The sequence below is a fragment of the Falco naumanni genome, assembly GCF_017639655.2.
Source record: "Falco naumanni isolate bFalNau1 chromosome 20 unlocalized genomic scaffold, bFalNau1.pat SUPER_20_unloc_2, whole genome shotgun sequence".
In the NCBI taxonomy this organism is placed as follows: domain Eukaryota; kingdom Metazoa; phylum Chordata; class Aves; order Falconiformes; family Falconidae; genus Falco; species Falco naumanni.
In genome coordinates this window covers 26183-49366 of record NW_024427346.1, presented here as the reverse complement: position 1 = coordinate 49366, position 23184 = coordinate 26183, and the positions used below count along the sequence as shown (strand labels likewise).

The following is a 23184-nucleotide window of genomic DNA, read 5'->3' as shown; positions in this document are numbered from 1 at the left end:
CCACGCCCCAGCTCTCCAGGCCAGTGGCTCGCAGCACCCTGCTTGCACCAGCAGCACAAACGCTGCACATTACACGCTCCCACCATGCCAAGGACATGCTTTGCACACATCCTGCACACAACACGCAGCGGGACAGCATGCTGCACACACATGCTGCATGTCGCCCCATGCATGCATGCTGCACACACCCTCCCAGTGGTGCACAGCCCTGCACACCCACACACCCCTGCATGCATGCTTGCATGCACAAATCACGCATGCTCACATGTGCATGCACAAATTATGCATGCTTGCACAAACCATGCATGCACACACAAATCATACATGCATATGGAAATCACACATGCATGCTTGCACACCCAAATCATGTGTGCACACACAAATCACACATGCACAAACCATGCATGCACACAGCACGCACACATAAATCATGCATGCACACACAAATCACACATGCACACACAAAGGCATGCATGTGGAAGTCATACACACATGCATACTTGCACACACAAATCACACATGCACACAGCATGCACACACAAATCACACATGCACACAGCATGCATGCTTGCACAAACCACGCATGCACACTTGTGCAGACAAACCTTGCCTGCACACACAAACCGCGCATGCATGCACACACAAATCACGTGTGCACACAGCATGTATGCATGCTCGCACACCCCAATCACACACACAAACCACGCATGCACACAGCACACATGCATGCTTGCACACACAAATCATGCATGCACGTCTGCACACACAAACCGTGCATGCACACAGCACGCATGCATACTTGCACACACAAACCTTGCCTGCACACACAAACCGCGCATGCATGCTTGCACAAACCACGTGTGCACACAGCACGCATGCATGCTTGCACACCCCACACACACAAACCATACACGCACACAGCACGCATGCACGCCTGCACACACAAACCTTGCCTGCACATTTGCACACACAAACTGTGCATGCACACAGCACGCATGCATGCTTGCACACATAAATCACACATGCATGTTTGCACACATAAACCTTACCTGCACACACAAACCTTGCCTACACACTTGCACACACAAACCACGTGTGCACACAGCATGCATGCATGCTCGCACACCCTAATCACACACAGCATGCATGCATGCACACAGCACACATGCATGCTTGCACACACAAATCATGCATGCACGTTTGCACACATAAACCTTGCCTGCACACACAAACCACGCATGCATGCACACACAAACCGCGCATGCATACAGCATGCATACATGCTTGCACACACAAATCATGCATGCACAAATCATGCATGCACAAACCACACGTGCACACAGCACGCACGCATGCACACACAAATCATGCATGCACACACAAATCATGCATGCACACACAAACCTTGCCTGCACACTTGCACACACAAACTGCGCATGCACACAGCACGCATGCATGCTTGCACACACAAATCATGCATACACACAGAAACCACGCGTGCACACAGCACGCATGCATGCACACACAAATCATGCATGCACACACAAATCATGCATGCACACACAAACCTTGCCTTCATACTTGCACACACAAACTGCGCATGCACACAGCACGCATGCATGCTTGCACACACAAACCATGCTTGCACACACAAACCACGCATGCACACACAAACCACGCATGCACACACAAATCACGCTTGCACACACAAATCACGCTTGCACACGCACGCTGCCCCCCCCGCCCCTAACACGCCAGTTCCGTGTCAGCCGGCCGGCGCCTGGCGGACCCTCCCCTTTAAGACGCGGGCGCGGGCCGTCCCCTTTAAGGCTGGCCCCGCCCCCAGCCGCGCGCCGGCGCTCGCCCCTCCCGCAGGCGCTGCCGGCCGCTCGGCACCGAGGCCGCGGCGCTCGCCATGGCCGCCCCGCCGCCGCCCCCCCGCGCCCGCCGCCCGCCGCCGCCGCCCGCCGCCGCCGCCGTTCCCCTGCTCGCCCTGCTCCTGACCGGCGTGCTCGGCGAGGCCCGCGGTGAGTGGCGGCCCCCGGGCCCGGCCCGAACCGGGCACAACATGGCGGCGCGCCGCCCCGCCCCCGCCCGGCGTCGTGAGGCGAACTGGGGGGTGCTGAGGGGAACCGGGGCGGGGGGGGGGGGGGAATCGTGAGGGGAAACGGGGATCTGTGAGGAGAACCGAGGGGCGAGGCGGGGCGGGGGGGCTGTGGGAAGCGGGGGGGGGGCACCGGGGGCGAGGCCGGGCCTGGGGGTGAGGCCGGGCCGGGGGGGGCTGTGGGGCAGCTGAGGGGGCGGGGGGGGAGGTTTTAGTGGGGGGCGGGGGGGGGGGGGGGGGGGGGAGGGGGAGGAAGGGGATGAGGGGGGATTGGGGTCCTGGAGGTGCCCCTGAGGCTGTGGGGAGGGCCCTGAGGCGGGGGGAGGGGGGGCTGCCGGCGGGGGGAGGGGGGATGGGGCAGAGGCGGGTGTTTCAGGGTGGGGAGAAGGACCGGGGGTCCCATAGCGGGGGGGGGGGGGGGGGGGTGTCTCAGGAGCCATTAAGGACGTCAGCAAAGAGCTGAGTCCCCGCTGTGTTGGTAGGGGTCGATCCTGGGGGGGGAGGGGTGGCTCGCAGGGGGGGCGTTTTGCCGGGGTTTGTGTTGTGGAGGGGACCCTTGAGGTTTGTGGGGGGTTTTTGGGGGAGGGGGCATGCTTTCCGCAGTGTGTCTGGGGGGGTTGCAGCCATTGGGGTGCGGGGGAGTCGTGCGGTGCCGGGGGATGCTCCAGGCTTTGGCTGGGAAGAAAACTGGGAACCTTCCAGCCCGTCTTCAGGAAATCACCAAAAAAAAACCCTACAATTGATGGGTTTTTTTTCCCCATGGTGAGGAAGAACGGGGGGGGCGGGTTCTGTGTGTTGGGGGGCTGGGGGTGTGGGTCCGCGGCGGTGGGTTTGGGGGGGCAGGAGCTGGGTGTGTGGCTCAGCCCCGGGGTGGGAAGTGCCACCACGTTGTGGCTGAGCCTCCCTCAAACCTCTGGAGTTTGTGGCTTTTTCCCATCCCTCTGTTAACCCAGCTCAGGGGGGGGCTTGGGCAGCCCCCCCCCCCCCCCCCCCCCCCAGCGATCAGCTTGTGCTTCATCTACGCCCTCTTGGAATCTGCGGGTAATTTTTTTGGAATAGAAACCTTTCTAAAAAGCCTGTGCTTCTGGATTGTGGCAACTGTAAATATTTGTTTGGAGGGAGGGAAAACTCATTGTTCGGTTGTTTGTTCCGTGGCGATGCTTTTGCTTTACCTGGCGGGGTGCAACCGCTGCTGCTTCTGGGTGAGGGGTACCGGCTCCGTGATTTTGAAGACTTTGACCCTTTTCCCCGGAGGTGGACGAGCCCAAATCATCTCTGAGCATCAGCTGGCAGGGACAGAGGACAAACTGGTGGCGGTGGCCTCTCCGGTGTGTGAGGCTTCACCAACACAGTCCGTCTCTCTGTGGCTATCGGGGGCAATTGCTGCTTGTGTAACGCAGGTACCTGTTCCAACAGGAACCACACTGAAATATTTTCTCTCCTCCCCAATCCTCTCACCGTCCGTGTTATTACCTTCCGACAGTCGGTTGGTAATACATAACTTCGCGCGTGCAGATCCGGACTTGTTAGCTGCAGAAAATGGCTTTAAACCCCACTAGGGCAGTAGGTTAGGGGTGTATTTATGAGTCCTGTTGAATCTGGCAATAGAAATGTGCTTTAGGGGAGAGTGGCTCTGCTTTGTTTTAAACCTAAAGTAAAATGCAGCTTTTGGAAGATGTTTCAGCTTTTCTGTGATAAATGGCAAAGCAGGACCAAATGAGACTCGTCGCACGTCTGCTCTCAGACTTTCGCTTCACATTTTATATGCAGCTGGTGTTGATTAAAAAAAAAAAATAACAATAAATAAACAGGAAATGGCCAATTGACTGTGCGTATCTCCTGGAAACTCAGCCGACTCTTAGTGCCTTTGATATTGGGCTCTATATGGCTGGCTATTGTTTCCGCTCAGTACGCGCCGTACGGTTTTGTTCGTGCTGTCCGGTAAAAGGTGTGAGCTCAGCCTGGCTTCAGGGACACGAGGGAGCTGCGCTTGTGGAGCTGGGTGCAGGGTGGCAGGGATTCGAACCCTGCAAATTGGTTGCTGCTTAGAGCAGCCATGATGCACGCTTCGGTTTGCCTCCTCATCCAGCGAGGGCTGCCCTTAACTATTGTGCTTTATACAAGAGATCTTAATAGCTGCTTATTTCAGGGTAGGTTGGAAAAACATCCTCATTTCTGCAGTGCTTGGGAGCTGGGAACCTCTGTGTGCATGGGTAAACAGAGTAGAAAACACCCCCCCACACGCTCCTTCCTTTAAAAAAAAAATAAATAAAAGGTGCCTCTGCAGCAATGGTTATGGGGTGGTTATAGGTAGGCTGTGTTTGCGTGCTTGAAATAAAGGAAAAGAATACCGTGGGGAGCAATCTTGCGCCAGCAGATTTTATTATTAACACCTGCTTAAAATATTTACCCGGTTAAATCAGGCAAAACTCCGCGTGGTCCATAAGTTTAGATCTTACAACTTTCCAAGAAAGACTTCTCTAACTGGAAATTAAAAACGGTGTCCAACAAGCATTCTTGAACTCCTCCAGCTCCTTGGCCAGACAGCTCGGATTTTTTTTTCCCTGGGTACAGCCGTCCGCTGCCAGTAGTGGATGCTCCGGAAATCGCTATTGCGAAAGGAGTGAAGTAAAACGTCAATTCTCTTAACAGCAAGCAAAGTTCACTGGGTGTTGACCAGTGGAAATATGTTCTCCACCGCACAGCCAGCGCGGTTATCTGAGCAGACCAAGAAGGAATTGCTCGTCTTGAGGGAGAAAGCTGTGGTGGTATTGCAGGGGTGAAACGCTGGCTGGTGCTGAGCTGGTAGAATCAGACCGTTGTGTGTGAGCGTTCATATGGGGTGGGAGCGCTCTTTTGTCCTCATTATTTAAGCCACTGGCATGCCAGCCTTTCTTTTCTTTGATTGTGGACCCGTATTTCCTTTTTTTTTTCAGCAGAAAAGCAGGCTTCCCGGCACACCAAAGCCTTGCTTTTTTAACGCTTACTGCTTTCTGTGGGCTTCTTGGAAGTAACCTGCGGACCGTTGGGTGTCAGAATATAGACTGCACATTAAACAACTTGTTATTTCAACTCTGAAAAAGCGTGTGCCAATTGCCTGAGAATACACAGCATCGGTTTTAAGTCCTGAAAACCATCAGTAATGATGACCTGTGCATCTGCCTTGCCATGTGGGCTGGTTTGCAAGACTTTCTTCCCCGGGACTGGTGTGGTATGGGTGGCTCCTAAACTGGTTTCCTAACAAGTTAAAACACAAAATAGGTGCCAGACCAGAGCCTGGAGAGGGAGTTTGGAGCCGTAGGTTTGTTTTCCGAGTTGAAGAGCAACAGAAATGTCAAAGCTTCTTCTAATTAACCTATTAATGATGAGAGTCCTGTCAATACGCTTATTTAAAATTCATTAAGAAGCTCTCCTTTTGTGTGAGTTGAGTGGATGCAGGGAAAGCTCTTCACTTTAAAGGTGAGGGCATGTTCTTCCTGCCTTTTTTTTTTTTCTTTTTCCATTTAGTATATGTTTTCTAGGCAGCCATGATGTGTTCATGTCAGGTTCAACCTGTGCCAGGGAACTGCAGCCAGCTTGAAAAAGTTGAGACTCTCGTTTCCAACTTTAAATATCCTAGTATAATTTTTAGTTTCTGGATGACATGCGTGAAAGTGGTTTTTTTCATAGTACTTTGCAGCTAATTTTAACTCTGTTTCTTTTAGCAGCAGTGGGTCAGTAGATTTCATAAGCGCCAGCAAGGAGCAAAAGAGATGTTGAGATCTGAAAGTAGGAGGAGAAGTTGATGGGGCAGCGAGATGTAGGAAAGATATTCGAGGTGGTGGTGCTGTATCTACAGAAGGACAAATCTGTGCTAATTTCTTCAGCTCCTTTGTAAGGAAACGGGGGCAGTGTGAGCATCCAGAGCTGGCCTCGCACTCGATGGTGGAGGTGGTGGGTGTAGATGAGCTGACTCTGGGGCTCGGAGCGATACCAGTGTGCCGTACAAGGAGGGCATATCCTAGATGGGGATGGGGAAATCCCAGTTATTGACACCAGACAGCAGAAAAATTGTAGTGAATATAATGGGAGGTAAGTCTTCATCAGATGGCTTTGAGTGTCCTCCTTCCTGCCTTTTGAAAACTAAGCCCTGGTGGTTCTCTTGAAGCAGTGTTCTTGGGGTGGTATGCTTGCACGAGGAGCACAAAGGGACTCTTGGAACGGACCTCTGCTCCCTTGCCGCGGGGGAACGGATTTTATTCCTAACCTGCTCTTGGGCAGAGCACTCTGTGATAAAGGTTATTCTTTATTTCGGCACAGCGTATAGTGAAACACTGGAAGGTATTTCTTTCTTCCAAGCATGTTTACACACGTCCCTCTTCGTTATAGCATCTAAAGAAACAGCAGAGGTACAAACCCAATTGTTTTCCATTTCTCTTGCTAACATCATGCTGCTGCAGCATTAAAACATCGCTACTAGATTGGGTCTCATTAAGTTAGGTGCTGTACAGAGACATAATAAATTGCAGCTCCTGTTCCAGAGCCTTATAAAAGCTCAGAAGTCAGGGGAATCATTGTTCTTCCAGCCTCAATTCAAACTGTTGAAAAAGAACAGCAGCTTACAATCTCTGCAAAAATCTGTTTATCTGGTAAATACGTGGGTGGGTATTGGCAATTTTACCAATGATCATCTTCAGGTTGATTATCTTAATACATCTTGATCAGGTAGCGTTTAGTCCTGAGAAAATGTCATCTTGCATAGCACAGCTTCAGGAGATTTTTGGAAAATGTATTCCAAAAGGTGGTTGACACCATTACATTAGATTTTTGCTGTGAAACTTTCCCCTGTCTAGCTGCAGAGACATCTTGACACATGCAATCCTGTGTGAGAATAAATATGTGCAGAATGAGCTCAGAGTTGCTGGGGGGAAAAAAAAAAAAAAGGAAATGTTCTTTGACTGTCAGAGCTTAATATTTTAGTCTCCCTGGAGCCTAGAGCTCTAATCCATGGCCCCCCACCTGTTTGTTTGGATTTACTTTGTAAATATATGTTGCTTCAGTTTGCAAGAGGGCCTTCTCTGGTTTTCCTCTCCGCTGTAGTTAATGCAAAGGGATACTAATACCTCCGTGCCCCGGGTTCCTGCTGGGAGCAATCCCGCTGCCACCTGTAAGCCGTGAACCTCGCTGGGGACCTCACGGGGAGCAGAAGCGACTCCTGGGCTCGGGGTGGTCACCTGAAGGAGTACCTGGCCCGGCAGCCAAGCCCTGGCTTGCGTTAGTCGAGCCTCAAGGAGAGTTTGTCTTTTGGCAGCGCCGCCTGACTGCTCCAGTTTTTAGGAAGAGCGGGGAGGACCGGGCACCGGGCTGGCTTGCTTCTGCGACTGATGTCACGACCGCCTGCGCTGTGCCTTGGATGAAATCGCAGTGAGGGTTTGCTTCAGTAGAAATACCAACCTGATCCATCTCTTTGAGTGAGAACAAAGCTTTCGTTCGGAGGATCTGCAGCTTAATGTTAGGCTTGTTTAAACAGCTTCTTGAAAGGGTTGGGTTTGTCTCTGAGCAGAATGTCAGAAAGAGTGTGCTGAGCAGATAGAGCAGTCTCTGCTGCCAACTTCTGTAGCACCTTTCATGCAGATTCATCCCCAGGCGTTCTCTGAGAGGGGAACTCACCGCCCTGGCTCTGTGAACTGCTCTTTTGTTTTCCTTTGCCCCATCTATTTTCTTCAGCCCAGTCAGTTTCGGGGGTTTTTTTTGTGTTTTTTTTTTTATTTTAAGTAGATTATATGGTTTGCTCAATAGGAGCTTTTCTTCCCAAATAAAAAGCATGCTATTGGCATGAAAAATGCTTTTATTCACTCCTGTCTCCTTTGGTTTTGCCCAGGCGTCCCCGGCTGCTCCCAGGAGCGCCCCAGAGATGTGTGACAGGGGGGGGCTCTGTGTACCCGTCTCACTTTTTCTGACCCCCACCCAAGGGGAGACAACGCTTGAGGTTTTTTCCTGGCTTCTGGTGTTACTGATAGGAGAAAAAATTTCCCTTCTGGTTAATCCAACTGGAAATGCTGGCCCCACGCAGGTTGCCCTGTAATTCTCCGCGCTGCCGGAAGCTCCCGGGTTCCCGGCGAGCCCCGGTGCAGACAGGCCTTTCCTCCCTGGCACAGCCGGTGCCTGTGGGAGCTGGCAGCCGGCGGTAGGTAGGTGATGCTTAGGGAGAAGAGGGCTGTAGCCACGGCAGACTTTGATATCCTAGGCTTTTTCATAATAAAAATATAGATGGAGTCAACTTCTGGATGCGTGAGGGAGGCTGAAGCCAGACTTGAGCTTCTACCCGGGGATCAGACAGTCTTTCCTAAAATTTGAGAGTGCCTGCCTGCAGCTTGGGGGGTTATGGAATATCAGGAAAGCCCCTTTTAGAGGATCTTGTGAAAGACGAGAGGGGTACACGATGTGCTGAAGGCTTAGTTTTCTTTGTGCCCACCGCTTTCCTTATCGTAGGGCTTTTTGAGGTGCAAACATCAGAATTTAAAAAAGAATAAAGAAGAAATGAAAAAAGAGCAGTTGACTCAAAAGGGAGGAGCATCTGCCCACAGCACCACGAGGTGAAATGAGGCCGAACTCTGTGGGGCAAACCCCTCCTTAGCAGGAAACTTCTGCTTTCTGCAGAACAGATAAGGATCTTACTCTGTCCCTGTGCGCTGGGGCTCTAGTATTATACCTTGCAGGTAAACTGATTCCTTTTTTTTTTTTTTTTTTTTAATTCTACAAATGAAAGTGAGCAGATACAACCAGCTCCTCTACTTTCCTTGTCAAAGGGATGCTTCGTTTCAAGCCAGATACTTCAATGAGAAGTTTACAAAACCAGTTTTATTAGTGCATTGAAGTGTTTTGTTTATTTCTGAGCTTCTGGAAAGCCAAACTGCCGTAGCTTAAATCTTGGGTTCGAGACCTTAGAAATGAGTCTAACAGGAACAAAGTTCAGTTCTGCTGTATCTAAATCAAATTGAAAAGAGCCTACACGGTGAAATGCGTGTGGTTTAAATGTTTTTAATTTGTACCTTGAGTTTTTGATAAAGGAATAAAGGAGACGCTTTAAAAGACTATTTCCTTTTAAGTATACTTGAAGGTAGGAATGTGCCCTGGCTGCTCTTTCCTATCTCGTGTTTTCATAAAATCTCCATTATAACCAACCTTTGTTCCCCCAAGTGTGTGTATTTTTCGGAAGAGTTGTCTTTCCTGTGCTCTGCTGACCACTGGAAAACACTGTCCTCAGAGCTGTTTGTCACGTTGAATATTAGTGGGTTTGCTTTTTTCCTTTTGCTATAAAGTTTCCCCTTAAAAGCTGCATAATCCTTAGGTGCGGCGCTCTCCAACCCTTCTCGATACAGGCCGGTCTCGTGGTCTTCCCTGTCCGTTTTCTAGTCCATGTCCCTTTTCCTTGGCCTGTGCTAAGCACGTAGTAATAAGCTACATCTGCTCGTGATGCTTTTTAAAGACGTCTCACTTAACAGCTCTTCTGGGTTTTTACTGGCTTTTCACTGCTTCTGCCGAATCTGTTGGTTTAAAACTCACCAGCATCTGCGTTTAGCCTGTCTGAAATACTGCAGCCCACCTTGGAGCTGTGAAGCAGCTCACAACAGCAAGGAAATGAAGAGGGCAGCATCCAGAAAGAATGAATATTAATGCAATTAGCCTCGCTGATTTACCTAGGACCCTGGTGATAAGGGATAATGGGTGTCTTCCTCCTAAAGGAACCCTGAAGTTGATCAGGACCTGCTTATTTTTCATGAGGCTCGAGGTAGCTCTCCGCTGCGGACCGCGTGCTGGCTGGGAGCAAGAGGCTCTCTCTTCCTGTGCCATGAATATCCTTGGAATGCTGATGCTCCTTAAATCTGCCGATTGCCAGAGGTGGGATGACTGAGGGCTCAGCCTTTTGCTTGCCGCACGGGGAGGTGGCTCCCGCACACCCCCCCAGGCGTTGGTGCCGGTTTTGGTGCCTGTTTTTAGACCGAGAGGTTACAAGCCAACGTAGAGGATTTAGCTATCAGACTGGGGAAGAGTTAACAGTGGCTCTTGTATCTTTGAAAACAATTCTTCAGACTCTCTCTTACCTGAAAGACCATTTCTGCAGCGGGTAAGTACATGTTTCTGAATCCCTCCGGGGAGGCTGAAAGATCTGATGAAAGCTGAAGAAAATACTGTGTGCTGCTAAACAGGCCCCACCCTTTTTCTTGACATTGTTGTGTTCGCTCTTTGTTCCCAAGGATGGCGATGCCTGGGGATTTGCTTACAGTTTTTCAGGCAGCTTGAGAAAAGCACAGTGACAGCTGGGAGGCGGAAAAAATGTGGGAATCTGCCTTGGAGTTTCTCCTTCGCTCTTTACCCAAATAATCTTCGTGGGGAGCAGGCAAAAAGCCAGGAATTTATTTGACCCAAGGTGGTAGTGTCTCGGATCAGGAAAGCAGTTACTAAATAAGTGACTGATCTAGTTGGGTGTAGCACGCTTGGCTTGCGTAGAGTCAGTTTGAATTGGTTTTGTTTTGGCATCTGCCAGCTGCTTGTTGTCTTCCGCGAGCTGGGGTGGTCGTCCCTCGCTGACCCAGAATGGGCAGCTCGGTTTTGGTGTAGCTGAGGAAGCCTGGACAGCGGGTTCGGGTGAAATCGAGTCTGTCAGTTGGAGTAATTGTTGTTTTCCATTTGAGTTCTGAGCCTAGGCTGGGTTGGGAGCAGATCTCGGGAAAATCTAGCCTAGTTTTGCAGGGATGACTTGGGTCATCGCTGTTAGTGGTTGCAACAGGGGCATAAAAAAGGGCTGTCTGGAGAGTCACCTTCTGGAAAGGATCCTCTGCTTCTTCCACATTGTATTTTGTGTTTGAATTGGGTTCTTGTGGGTCTGACATACAGAGCATGACTTGTTCTGTTCCTAAAGCAGGTTCTTCCTGAGCCTAACAACGGCCTGTTCCCTCTGAAGTGGGAGATTTTAAAGCAGAACATTTTCTCACATTCAAGCGTTTGTTCTCCAGTGGGTTTTAAGGACATGGTCTTGTTCTGATTTCTGCAGCTTTGACATGTTTGTGCTCCGACTGCAAACAAGCAAACTCCACGTGTGAAACGGACGGCGCGTGCATGGTCTCGGTCTTCAACCTGGATGGTGTTAAACACCACGTGCGGACCTGCATTCCTGAAGCAAAATTGATTCCTGCTGGGAAACCCTTCTATTGTCTGAGTTCAGAAGATCTGCGTAATACTCACTGCTGCTACTCTGATTTTTGCAACAAAATTGATTTAATGGTTCCCAGTGGTGAGTAGAAGCTAAATAAATGGTCTGTTTGAAGTGGGGAGGAGGCAAGCTGTCTGTTTGGGATTGGGAATAAGGAGTTCTCGGCCCTGTTTTCACTTCTTCCCTTAGGTTGCTCTGTGAACTTGAGCACTGGGTTTATTTCCTTGATCTGTGAAGTGGAAATAATAACAAACTACTTCAAATTAAAATGTGAAGTTGCTCGAACTCCCCTGTGGCTGACAAAATGTCATCGGATGATGGGGTTGTACTTCAGGGCAGGAGAAGTTTCCAAAGTCTGGGGATTTCTCGCAGCTTTACTGCACTCAGTAGCTTCATATTACGAGGTTTCTCTTGCCTTGTCAGCCCCGCTGCTGGTATCCTCACAGGCTCCTGGAAGCAGCAGCAGCAGCAGTGTCCGTTTACAGTTAAATACGAGTTTCTGCTGCATGTTGCTCTGTGTCTGCAGGGGTCTGAGGACAGTGCGTGTTCCCCAGGCACAGCCTAGATCCCTTTTCTGGTGCTGAATGGTGCTGTAGCCTGCCTTTTATCAGATAGAGTTGCTTTCCTCCTTCTAAGGCTGCAGACCTTTTCAGTGATGAGCCACGAGTATAGGAACGTTGCAGCAGCTTCAGAGTAAAGCGTGTGGGGTGGAGGGGTGCCCAGATTCTGAATACGAGAAGAGGAAGCAGCCCTGCCTTTGAGTGAGGGTGTGGGAAACGTCTGATGCTTTCTGTAATTCCTGGGACAGAGAGGGGCATGCACTACTTCCTCATACCTCGTTAACTCTCCATTTGGGGCTGTTATTTAGTGGGTCGGATGAAGACAACAGCAGGGAAGTCTTATCTGTTCTCAAAAAATTGTCTTCAGGCAAGAGTCTTCACTGGTAGTTACAGGGCGAAGGAGAAAGGGGGAGAAATGAGTCCTTACTGACTGGTGGTGTTTTCCTCTTACTTGGAGAGTTCAAGTGCAAGGTAAAACGCAGGCTGTTTGAGCAAATTCAGCCCAGAGCAGGCTCCTGTCCTCTTTTAAATAGCAAGTGCCAATAATCCCTGAAATCCCGCTGAAGCACCGTCTTTTTGGGGGGGTTTTAGCTGTAGTTTGCCTGCCCAATGACTTGGTAAGTCCCACGTTAACACTGTCATTCGATGTGTCCTCTACCATCCTGGAACAGCAAGCTAAAATTGTCCAGGCTCTGAGAGAATAATTAAAACACAAGAAGAAAGTCCTTAAAGAACGCTTATGAAGGAGTGAGAGTTTTCTAAAAGTGTCTGGTTTTCTCCTTCCTTTCCTCTCAAGGACACCTGAAAGATAACGAGCCCCCGTCAAGCTGGGGTCCTGTGGAGCTAGTGGCGGTGATTGCCGGACCCGTCTTCCTTGTGTTTGTTGTCATGATCATAGTAGTCTTTGTGTTTCATCACCACCAACGAGTCTATCACAATCGTCAACGGCTGGACATGGAAGACCCCTCTTGTGAAATGTGCCTTTCGAAGGATAAGACCTTGCAAGATCTAGTCTACGATCTCTCCACCTCTGGCTCTGGCTCAGGTATTAAGAGATGACTGGAAATGACGAATGAGAACTCGTAGTTGTAAAGGAGTAGGAGTCTGTTCTGGGCTCCTGGTTGCCGCAGCTTTGTGTGGCTGTGAGGCTCTTGCCTCGTCAGCCTGTTCAGGTTGCCGTGTCATGAGTAATGTGGAGGGCATGTTTTAAATTCAGTCCTGCAGTAAACACTGTAGCCACGGCCCTGTGTCAGGCTCTAGAGGAATACTTCAACTCCTTAACTGCTGATGTGTAAAAACTAGTCTTATGTAGCTTCCCTCCTTAATCTATGTAGCTTTCCTCCTTTTCTGCAAGAGGATAACTCCCAACGGCTGCATCTATTTCAAATTTAGCCTTGGAACTGGGTTTGGGTTGGAAACACTGCTAACCGGTGAGTTGTTGGCTTTCAGAGGAGGATGCAGGATGTCACCTGCATCAAAGCTGGCAGGAAAACAGGAAAGATCCCAGCAGCTGAAAATTTACAGTGCTTTTGCACTGTAAAAAAAAAAAAAAATATTGTAGTACATTTGCAAATGCAAATCCTGCATTTGCCCAGCCCATTTCATCCCAAAGAATCTTCAAAGTGGACGATGTACAGCATTTGCTCCTGTAGCACTTAGAAGTCGTCCTGTAGCACTTAAAAGAAATTGTCCCCAGAATAGATTGGGGAGTTGTCATTATATTCATGACTTTGAAGTATGAAAGCAGTTAGGTTTAAAAAAAAATAAATTTGCAGCAGATGGGGATCTGTAGGATAATCCACAGAGGCAGAGAGTATAACAACCTGATATTTGACCAGGGAATAAACCTTTAGCACCACATCTGCTATATATAAAATGTTTGGGGATCTTTTCTGTACACAGTCTCAGCCGGTGAGCTCTGTGGTTTACATCAGAGGCGCCAGCTGCGTTGGGCCTCCTTTCTTAAGAGAAGTTCTGGGGGTTTACTACTTTTTAGCGGAGGTAAATTTACCAAATGACGCGTCCCATGCAGGAGCTACCACCCCTTGCCGGTTTGGGGCTTGCTTAGGCTGCTGGTTGTAGAGCTGTCTAGGTTTGATGATGCTCTGTGTCAGACTCTGGGCTTTCAGGAGTTTCTTTTGCTGCAACAAGTCTTCATCCCTCTCAATTTCTTGTGCGTAGGTTTGCCACTTTTTGTCCAACGGACTGTGGCTCGAACGATTGTCCTTCAGGAGATCATTGGTAAAGGGCGTTTCGGGGAAGTGTGGCGTGGCAGGTGGCGTGGAGGTGACGTCGCCGTAAAAATCTTCTCTTCACGGGAGGAGCGTTCCTGGTTTAGGGAAGCAGAAATATATCAAACTGTGATGCTGCGACATGAGAACATCCTGGGATTTATTGCTGCGGATAACAAAGGTAAGAAGTGCCTCGGTCCTGAGAGCAGAGACTTCACCAGCGTGCAGTCTGCTCCTGGGAGCTGGCATTTCATCACTTGCTTTTACCATTAAATGGTTAAAAGAAACTGTCAGCCACTTTTCAAGTAGCTACATCTGCGAATGTGTCTCACCAAAAGATGGTAAAATCGCCAAGAGGTGCGGCGGTGCTTTAGCTGTACCTCACAGACTCGTGTTTTGCCTTGGAAGTTCTTTACCTTACTTGCCCCCAGGTTGCCTGCTGAGCTGCAGCCTTACCCAGCAGCTCTCCTCTTTATCAAAAAAGATAAGGTACAAAATGCTGGCTCGATGGCTGCGTGCCACCCTGGGGTTGTATCTGAGCACAGTCTCTTTCCTGCTGCAGATAACGGAACGTGGACTCAGCTGTGGCTCGTCTCCGACTACCACGAGCACGGTTCTCTCTTTGACTACCTGAATCGATACACCGTGACTATCGAGGGGATGATCAAGCTGGCCCTGTCGGCTGCTAGCGGACTGGCCCATCTGCACATGGAGATTGTGGGTACTCAGGGTAAGAGCAAAGTTTAAAAAGGTGCTGGGAATGTTTGAGGGGAGAATAAAGCAGAATTGAGGAGAAGGGGGGGGCTGAGTCAGCCCGGATTCATCTGGTCAGTATTGAGCAGAAATAGACCGTTGGCTTCGGCTGGCTGCAAAGTGGGTTAGCCTTGCGCTGGCTCCTGGGAGTTATAGCAGCATTTCACATCCCCGTCCTAAAATTGGTGCTACTTGAGTGGGATGTTGGCAGAATTATGAACTCCTCGCATCCACAGCGGCGTGTTCTGATGCCTGGGACGATGGAGTTTCTATCCCTCTTGAGGCCTCCGCGTGCTACTGCATTAGCAGTGCCTTGGAAGCCCGAGTAGAGCCTTTGCCTACCACAGGCTGTCAGCACTGCTCTATTTTTCAGTGGATCCAAACAGGAAAATGTGTTGCAACACCGAGAGTTTAACCGACGCCTTGAAATCCGGTACCGCCTCTGCGCCGGTTTGAGGAAGAGATTTCACCAGACCTTGACCCTCGCTACTTTTTATTTTGCTCTGTTAGGAAAGCCTGGGATTGCTCACAGAGACTTGAAATCTAAGAACATCTTGGTGAAGAAGAACGGCACGTGTGCCATCGCTGACCTCGGACTGGCCGTCCGGCATGATTCCGTTACGGATACGATTGATATTGCACCAAATCAAAGGGTCGGAACCAAACGGTAGGAGAACGGCGGGAGGCACGAGAGTGTTGACTAGCAAATGCCTGAGCTGCTGCTTGAGCACTGGTGAAAATTCTCTCTTAAGCATTTCCAAATGTCTCAGAGTGTCAGCATTGTGCCCAAATTGATGGTGAAGGTATCTCGGTACCTTCATCTCCAGGCGCCATCAAGCTGAAGGGTGTAGGCCAGCTACGTAAACTTGGCACCAGGGAGCTCGTACAATACTTGACCACAAGCTTGGCGTTCTCAGAAGCTTTTTAGGGCCTGCTGTCTTGGAGCCTGGTGTGCTTTTGGCTGTTTTTACCTCTTTCCCAACTTGATATTCTTTTCCGAGTTATTTTTTTCGCTCTGTTAGACCACAGGGCCCAGTTCTGTTCTGATTAAGGCTGTGCAGAGCGGAGTTTTGTCTGCTGGGAAGTGCTGCGTGGGAAAACTTGCCGTTTGCTGTCTTGCAGAGAATCCCTGCTCAAAATTAACATGCTGTTCCCTTTCTGTCCTGCAGGTACATGGCCCCTGAAGTCTTGGATGAAACCATTAACATGAAGCATTTTGATTCATTTAAATGTGCTGATATCTATGCCTTGGGCTTGGTCTACTGGGAGATTGCTCGAAGGTGCAACGCAGGAGGTAATATTGTGTGCCCATGCCGCCGGCTTGGCTTGCTCCCGGATTTCCTAGCCTCGGCGTTTCTGTTGGTCAGGTGTTGGTGGGGTGTGAAGAGCCCTGGAGAACGGAGCTACGAGGTGGGGGGGTACAGCTGTGCGTGTGGCTACCAAGGGTGTCAACCGAGGTGACCCCACAACTGCTGTTAAGACCGACCCGTGGGGGTTACTGCTTTGCCTGGTGGCCGATGTTCCTTGGGATGGGTTTGGTGGGTGACTTTCTTCCCCCGAATCGGTGTGAGCGAGTGGCTCGGCACATCCAGCTGCAGGCAGGAGCACGGCACCACCGTGCGTGTGATAATCCTGCTGCCTTCGGCTCAGCGACCCTGCCTGTGTGCTGGGAGGTGTTGGTTGCAGCTGTCTCTCTTCCAGTTTGGACAGCTGCATTTTATTTCCCCGATTTTTTTTTTTTTTTTTTTTTTTAATTTTTTTTCTTGGAAACTCAAATCCCAGATTCTTCATTTCTGTTCTAAATAACTGCAAATTGTTGACGCATCTTTGCAGTGAGTCATGTAGTCTGAGCCGGTATCAGTCGGTCTTCAGCGCAATTCCCAGGAGTTGCATTTCCCCTTTGCCTTTCAGGTATCCATGAGGAGTATCAGCTTCCCTACTACGACCTGGTACCCTCTGATCCCTCGATTGAAGAGATGCGGAAGGTCGTGTGTGATCAGAAATTACGGCCTAATATCCCAAACTGGTGGCAAAGCTACGAGGTAAGGTCTGCTTTCATCTCCGCATCCCCTTCCCTCGGGAGAAGGTGAGTGAGGAGGAAGTGCTGCGACTTGAGCTCTGATTTTAGGAGGTATGGCAGCAGCCTGGCAGACCAGCTTGGGGTCGGGGGAGAGGAGAGCAGAGCGCTGACGTCTGCCTTTTTTTCTCGCCTAGGCGCTACGGGTGATGGGTAAGATGATGCGAGAGTGCTGGTACGCCAACGGAGCGGCTCGACTCACTGCCCTCCGCATTAAGAAAACCCTCTCACAGCTCAGTGTCCAGGAAGATGTGAAAATCTAGGCTCTGAGCCCCCCCAGCAGGAGGAAACTGCACAAAAGCTGCCATGCTAGAGTAGACGTGTGACGGAGGCCTACCTCGTGTTTCTGCCCAATCTACTGCTACCAACCAGACAGCGTGACCTACAGGCTGCTCGGTGGGGTGACGGAGCCTATGGAATTGCTCTCTTCCCTGCTTGGGTATGAAACAATCAGAAACCTTTTATGATCACCTCCTGACAGCGTGAAGACTTGAGAGGGACTTAACCTGAGGGATCTCAGCCATGATCGTAACTCTTTGTTTCTTTAACAGAAATCCCTGTAAAGTTCAGTGCGCGCGGTGCACCCGTTGGCGGTGGTTGAGGCCGGGGTGCTAGGTGCTGGGAGTGGGAAGGGAAAGGGAAGGTTTTTCTTGCCGTACTCTGAGGATTTATTTTTTTCCAGGGACTGGCACGTTTATGCAGAAAAAGCATTTGCAAAACAAATGGTGCTCCCTTCCGAGAGGCTGAGCCTGAACAGTTTATCAGCTTCACGAAACCGTTTCCCTCCTCTTTTTTTTTTTTTTTTTTTCTTAAGCTTGAAAAGAAAACAAACAAAATAATTCTAAGTCAAAACCAGAAATCTGACTGGCTGTCAGTGTGCGCAATGGTGTATGCATGCGCGAGGTGCGCGTGTCCCCTGTGCCTGTTCATCTCCTTCCGTAGACGTGCGGTGTCTGCCCGTAGGGTGGCTCATCTCTGTTCGTGCTTTCTGTGCATGTGCAAATCTAGAGTGTCCGTTTTTTTTGAGCTGTGCGCGCTGGTGCTCTCCTTTGTCGAGTAGTGAGCATTGTCTAGCTTGGACAGGCTGCTTAAAACCAGATCCTTCGCTCGCCGACGGGCGCTGCGGCCTCGCCGTCCCGACGCCGGCTGCAGGAGCTTCCCGTCAGGTTGCCTCACTGCCACCCCTTCCCTTTTTTTTTTTTTTTAAGACAAAACAAATGAGGATTTAACTTCACTCCTGGAATCCAGGTGGTTGGGGTTTTTTGTTGGTTTATTTTTTTGTTGGGTTGGTTGTTTTGGTTTTTGTTTTTTTTTTTCTTGAGCCCCTGGGGTTTGTAATTCTTGGTAGGGTAGAAAGAAGGACCTGGGGAGGGGGAGAGATGCCACAGAGCCGAGACGCGTGTCGGAGAGCAGGCACTGCGCCCGGCTGGAAGGAGACCAGACCACGGGGAAAACGCAGGAAGACCATTCTCATAGGAATGCAATTCCCGAATCCCCCATCCAGGCACGCTCAGCAGCGTGGGGCAGACTCCTGGGGGGGGGGGCTGGGTGCGCTCTGCACCCTCCGAGAGGCGCTCGGCGCTTGGCAGGATCTCACACCAGGGTGTGGGTTTGGAAATCGATGTCCATTTTTTTGAATATACATATATAAATAGCTCATCATCTGGAAGTGGCTGTGTATAACTTGTGGGGTGAGGGGGGGGAACTTGCATGACTTTTCTTTTGGTGAAATGCCGGATCGGGGCGAAGTAGAGTTGGGTTTTGAGTGTTGTCTTAACAGCTGAGCCGAGCAGGAATGGAATTAGCGAAGGGTTGAGCCTGTCGCGCTGATCACGGCGTTGAAGGCAGTCTGGGAAGCGCCGGTTGTTTGGTGGTTAGGTCAGGATCTACGGTATAGAACTCTGAAGCCATAACTTTTAACTGGAGTGGTTTTGATTATTATTTTTTTATTATTATTATTATTATTATTTTATGGGAGGGTCTGGATTTTAACTTTTTTTAATGTTGTTAATTCTTTATAAGAGAAGAAAAACAATCTATAATTATTACCTCTTGACCTGTTTGTAAAGAAATCACTGCAAAAAAAAAAAGGAAAAAAAAAAAAAAAAAAAAACCAAATGCACACAGCTCGATTTACACTGGAACTGTTTCTACTCAAACTTTGCGCCTGCTCTGTAAGGTGAGGTTTCATCTCTGCTCCGGCCGCCGGGGTTAACCTATTTTATTTTTTTTAAAAAAAAAAAAAACACTCTTCTTGCTGTCTGTGTATCTGTCCGTGTGTCCGTCTTCCCCCAGACTCCCTCTCTTGTCTGTGACTTGGTGTAAAGTGAGGAGTGGGGTTTTTTGCATCGTGTCTGGAGCCGTTTTTGCATCCTCCCGTGGAGCTGAGCGGTCGCGGGAGGGCCGGCGGGCTCGGGGCTGGTTCACGGAGCAGCGTGGAGTGGTCGCTGGGTGAATGTACCGCTTCCCTTCCCTCGCCCCTTCCTCCTGACGCCGTGTCTCAGCCAGGGGTTACCCTGCGTCTCCGGTACCGTCCGTCCCTTCCCCCAACCCCCCTGCGTTTAGAAACCGAGGTGGTGGGCGCTTGGTGGCTGCGCTGACGGGACCCTCGCCGTGGCCCGGCCCGCTGGGTTGGGGGAGGAAGGTTTTAGCGATGGAAACTGCCGTAGGGAAGCCCCTCGCGCCTGTAGGTCCGTCTGCCGCCGCCTCTCGTTCCCCGGTACGAGTCTCCCGTCCCCGTTAACCGCGCGGGCTGCTTCTCCAGGACACTAAATCAGCTACGTAACTGGCACTGACTCCCCCCACCCCTCCAACTGTAGCCACACATGCATCTGCCTCAGCGCTAAACCAAACAGCGGAGCGGTTTCAGGCCGGATTAACGGTAGAAAGGGGTGAGGGCAGGACAACGAGGGGTATCCCCTACGAGGGGGATGGCAGGAGGAACCTTGTTTGTAGAGAGATGCCATCGCGAGGTGACGAAAAGCGAGGATTTGAGACGGGAACGCTGATTATGTAGCATTTATACAGCACTTTTCACGCAAACACGTGCCAGGGAGGTGCAGTGCTTACTTAGCTGACCGGTAGCAAACCTAGGGAATCGCTGCGGGAAACGCAACGCTACAGGCAGTTGGGGATGAGAAATCCTGACGGGATCGAGGGGAGATCAGGTACTCGGGGAGAGGCGGAGGTGGAGAGCTTGTGATTCTTTGGGGGGGGGTGTCCGTTGGGGGTACGCTGGCTTCAGAACGGATCTCTCGGTACTTGCCTGCCCCGTTTTTATTTGTTTGGGTTTGTCTATTTGATTAGAAACGGACTGTAAAATAGCCACTTAGACACTTTACCTCTTCAGTATGCAAATGTAAATACAATGTAATATAGGAAATCTTTTGTTTAATATAAACCGAGGCTGTCGATTTCTGCTGTACATTATTAAAAGTTTGTTTTATTCACCTGAGGTGTTGGGAGTTGATTTGGGGGGGGGGGGGGTGTCGCTGTGGCGTAGAGGGGGGGAAGAGAGCTTTTGTGGGGGGCTCATTCACCTGCAGCTAAAATAAATTCCCCGGGCGTCCCGCTCGGCAAAATTGTGTTGAATATTCCCTGTGGATGTGGCAGGGTGGGATTTCCAACCCCCACCGCGATGAGCAGCCGAAATGGGGGGGGGGGGGTCCCTTTCTGGGGGGACAGTGGAAGCAGGAGGGGGGCCTGGAGGTGACTCCTTGAAAAGCATCCCCCCCCTCCCCTCCTCCCTCCCCTCCCTCCCTCCCCGAAGCATCCCTCCCTCCCTCCCTCCCTCCCCGAAGCATCCCCCCCTCCCTCCCTCCCTCCCCGAAGCATCCCCTCCCTCCCTCCCTCCCCGAAGCATCCCCTCCCTCCCTCCCTCCCCGAAGCATCCCCTCCCTCCCTCCCTCCCGAAGCATCCCCTCCCTCCCTCCCTCCCCGAAGCATCCCCTCCCTCCCTCCCTCCCCGAAGCATCCCCTCCCTCCCTCCCTCCCCGAAGCATCCCCCCCCTCCCTCCCTCCCCGAAGCATCCCCCCCCTCCCTCCCTCCCCGAAGCATCCCCCCCTCCCTCCCTCCCCGAAGCATCCCCCCCCTCCCTCCCTCCCCGAAGCATCCCCCCCCCTCCCTCCCTCCCCGAAGCATCCCCCCCTCCCTCCCTCCCCGAAGCATCCCCCCCTCCCTCCCTCCTCGAAGCATCCCCCCTCCCTCCCTCCCCGAAGCATCCCCCCCTCCCTCCCTCCCCGAAGCATCCCTCTCCCCCTCCCTCCCCGAAGCATCCCTCTCCCCCTCCCTCCCCGAAGCATCCCTCTCCCCCTCCCTCCCCGAAGCATCCCCCCCCCTCCCTCCCCGAAGCATCCCTCTCCCCCTCCCTCTCCCAAGCATCCCTCTCCCCCTCCCTCCCCGAAGCATCCCTCTCCCCCTCCCTCCCCGAAGCATCTCCCCCCAGCTCCCAAGGATAAATCTCAGTCCGAACCGCCCAGCATCCCAGTAAAATCCTGTTTGCTCAGAGCGCAACTGGTGCTGTGCAAACAGCTCCCACTAATTCTCCCTAATTAGAGCCTCCCGTGAACGAGCATCTTGTGAGCGGATCAAGGGGAAAATCCGCCGGGGCCTGGGGTCCTCCGTGGGCTCAGACAAACGGTGTCGTGGGGAGGGGGAGCTGCCATCTGCGCTCCCCCCTTCCTCCTCCCCAGCTTTGTCTGCGGCTTCCCTGGCCCCCGGGAAGCTCCGATCCTGGAAAGGGAGGGAGGCAGCGGGTGCGGGGAGAGTTTAAACATTTAAAAAAAAAAAAAAAAAAAAGGGCAAAAATCATCTTTAATCATCTTTTAGGAAACGGGATGAGAAAACAAGTCTGGGACGGCTTCGGCCACGTCGTTCCCTGCGCTGCCAGATTTTGGGAAGAGGATTTGGGGGTCTGCGCTGGTAAAGGGTCGTGGTTTGGTGCCCGGGGCTGGGCACTGGGCTCAATCCTGTCCTTTCCCGAGCTCTTCCCACCGCCTGCCGGGACCCCGGGGGGGCGGGGGGAGATCGGCTCGGGGCGGGTGGGGGGGGGGGGGGGGGGGGGGCGCGGTTGTTGGCCAATTTGAAATAAACATCTGGGCCAACTCCTGGAGTCCTGCTGGAAAATTCCTGCTGCCTCCCGGCACGGCTGCGAGGAGCTGCCCAGAGCCGCACGACGGCTCCACGTCTCCGGGAATTGTTCTCTCGCCTCCGCGTCCCTCGGCGTGGGCACGGATCCCTCGGCACGGGCTCGGATCCCTTGGTGTGGGCACGGATCCCTCGGCGTGGGCACGGATCCCATGGCACGGGCTCGGATCCCTTGGTGTGGGCATGGATCCCTCGGCACAGGCTCGGATCCCTTGGTGTGGGCACGGATCCCTCGGCGTGGGCATGGATCCCTTGGTGTGGGCATGGATCCCTCGGTGTGGGCTCGGATCCCTTGGTGTGGGCACGGATCCCTCGGTGTGGGCACGGATCCCTCGGCGTGGGCACGAATCCCTCGGTGTGGGCATGGATCCCTCGGTGTGGGCACGGATCCCTCGGCGTGGGCACGAATCCCTCGGTGTGGGCATGGATCCCTCGTTGCGAGCATAGATCCCTTGGTGTGGGTGTGGGCATGGATCCTTCGATGTGGGCACAGATCCCTTGGTGTGGGCACGGATCCCTCAAGGCAAGCATGGATCCCTCGGCGTGGGCACGGATTCCTTGTCGTGGGCATGGATCCGTTGGTGTGAGTGTGGGCACAGATCCCTCAGTGTGGGCACGCATCCCTCGGTGTAGGCATGGATTCCTTGGCACGGGCACAGATCCCTTGGTGTGGGTGTGGGCACAGATCCCTTGGCACGGGCACGGATCCCTCAGCGTGGGGACGGATCCCTCGGCGTGGGGACAGATCCCTCGGCGTGGGGACGGATCCCTCGATGTGGGCATGGATCCCTCAGTGTGGGTGCGGGCACAGATCCCTCGGCATGGGCATGGATCCCTCGGTGTGGGAACAGATCCCTCGGGAGCAGCTTCGCTCCCCCGTGGCAGCACACCCGTGGCTCCAGCTTCTGCCCCAGATTAAATCCCAAACGGGGCTTTGAGGGGGGGGTGGGGGGGTCCCGCTTTGGGGGGGGGTCTGTCCCACGGGGTGAAACACCCGTGGGTGCTCGGCACGAGCCTGGCGAAGCCGAAGACCCGGCTGCTTTCTCCCCTTAGCGTCCCCGAAACGATTCCTGGGGGGCAGCAGCCCCCCCCCCCCTCCCCCACTGCACCCTGTGACATC

The 23184-nt window shown here is 52.0% G+C and overlaps 1 protein-coding gene across 2 annotated transcripts; it reads left to right on the top strand.

Annotated features, from left to right (window-relative positions):
• The first annotated feature begins 1918 nt into the window (after positions 1–1918).
• ACVR1B (activin A receptor type 1B) lies at positions 1919–20367 on the top strand. Of its 2 annotated transcripts, none has more exons than XM_040581239.1 (9): positions 1919–2027; positions 11139–11378; positions 12654–12902; positions 14039–14269; positions 14651–14818; positions 15352–15508; positions 16011–16135; positions 16753–16883; positions 17056–20367. In XM_040581239.1, the coding sequence occupies exons 2-9, from the start codon at positions 11204–11206 to the stop codon at positions 17179–17181; spliced, it is 1362 nt and encodes a 453-aa protein (XP_040437173.1). In that variant the 5' UTR covers positions 1919–2027; positions 11139–11203; the 3' UTR covers positions 17182–20367. The 2 variants fall into 2 exon arrangements, with proteins under 2 accessions (XP_040437173.1, XP_040437174.1); XM_040581240.1 differs by lacking the exon at positions 1919–2027 and adding an exon at positions 2939–3504.
• The last annotated feature ends 2817 nt before the right edge of the window (positions 20368–23184 follow it).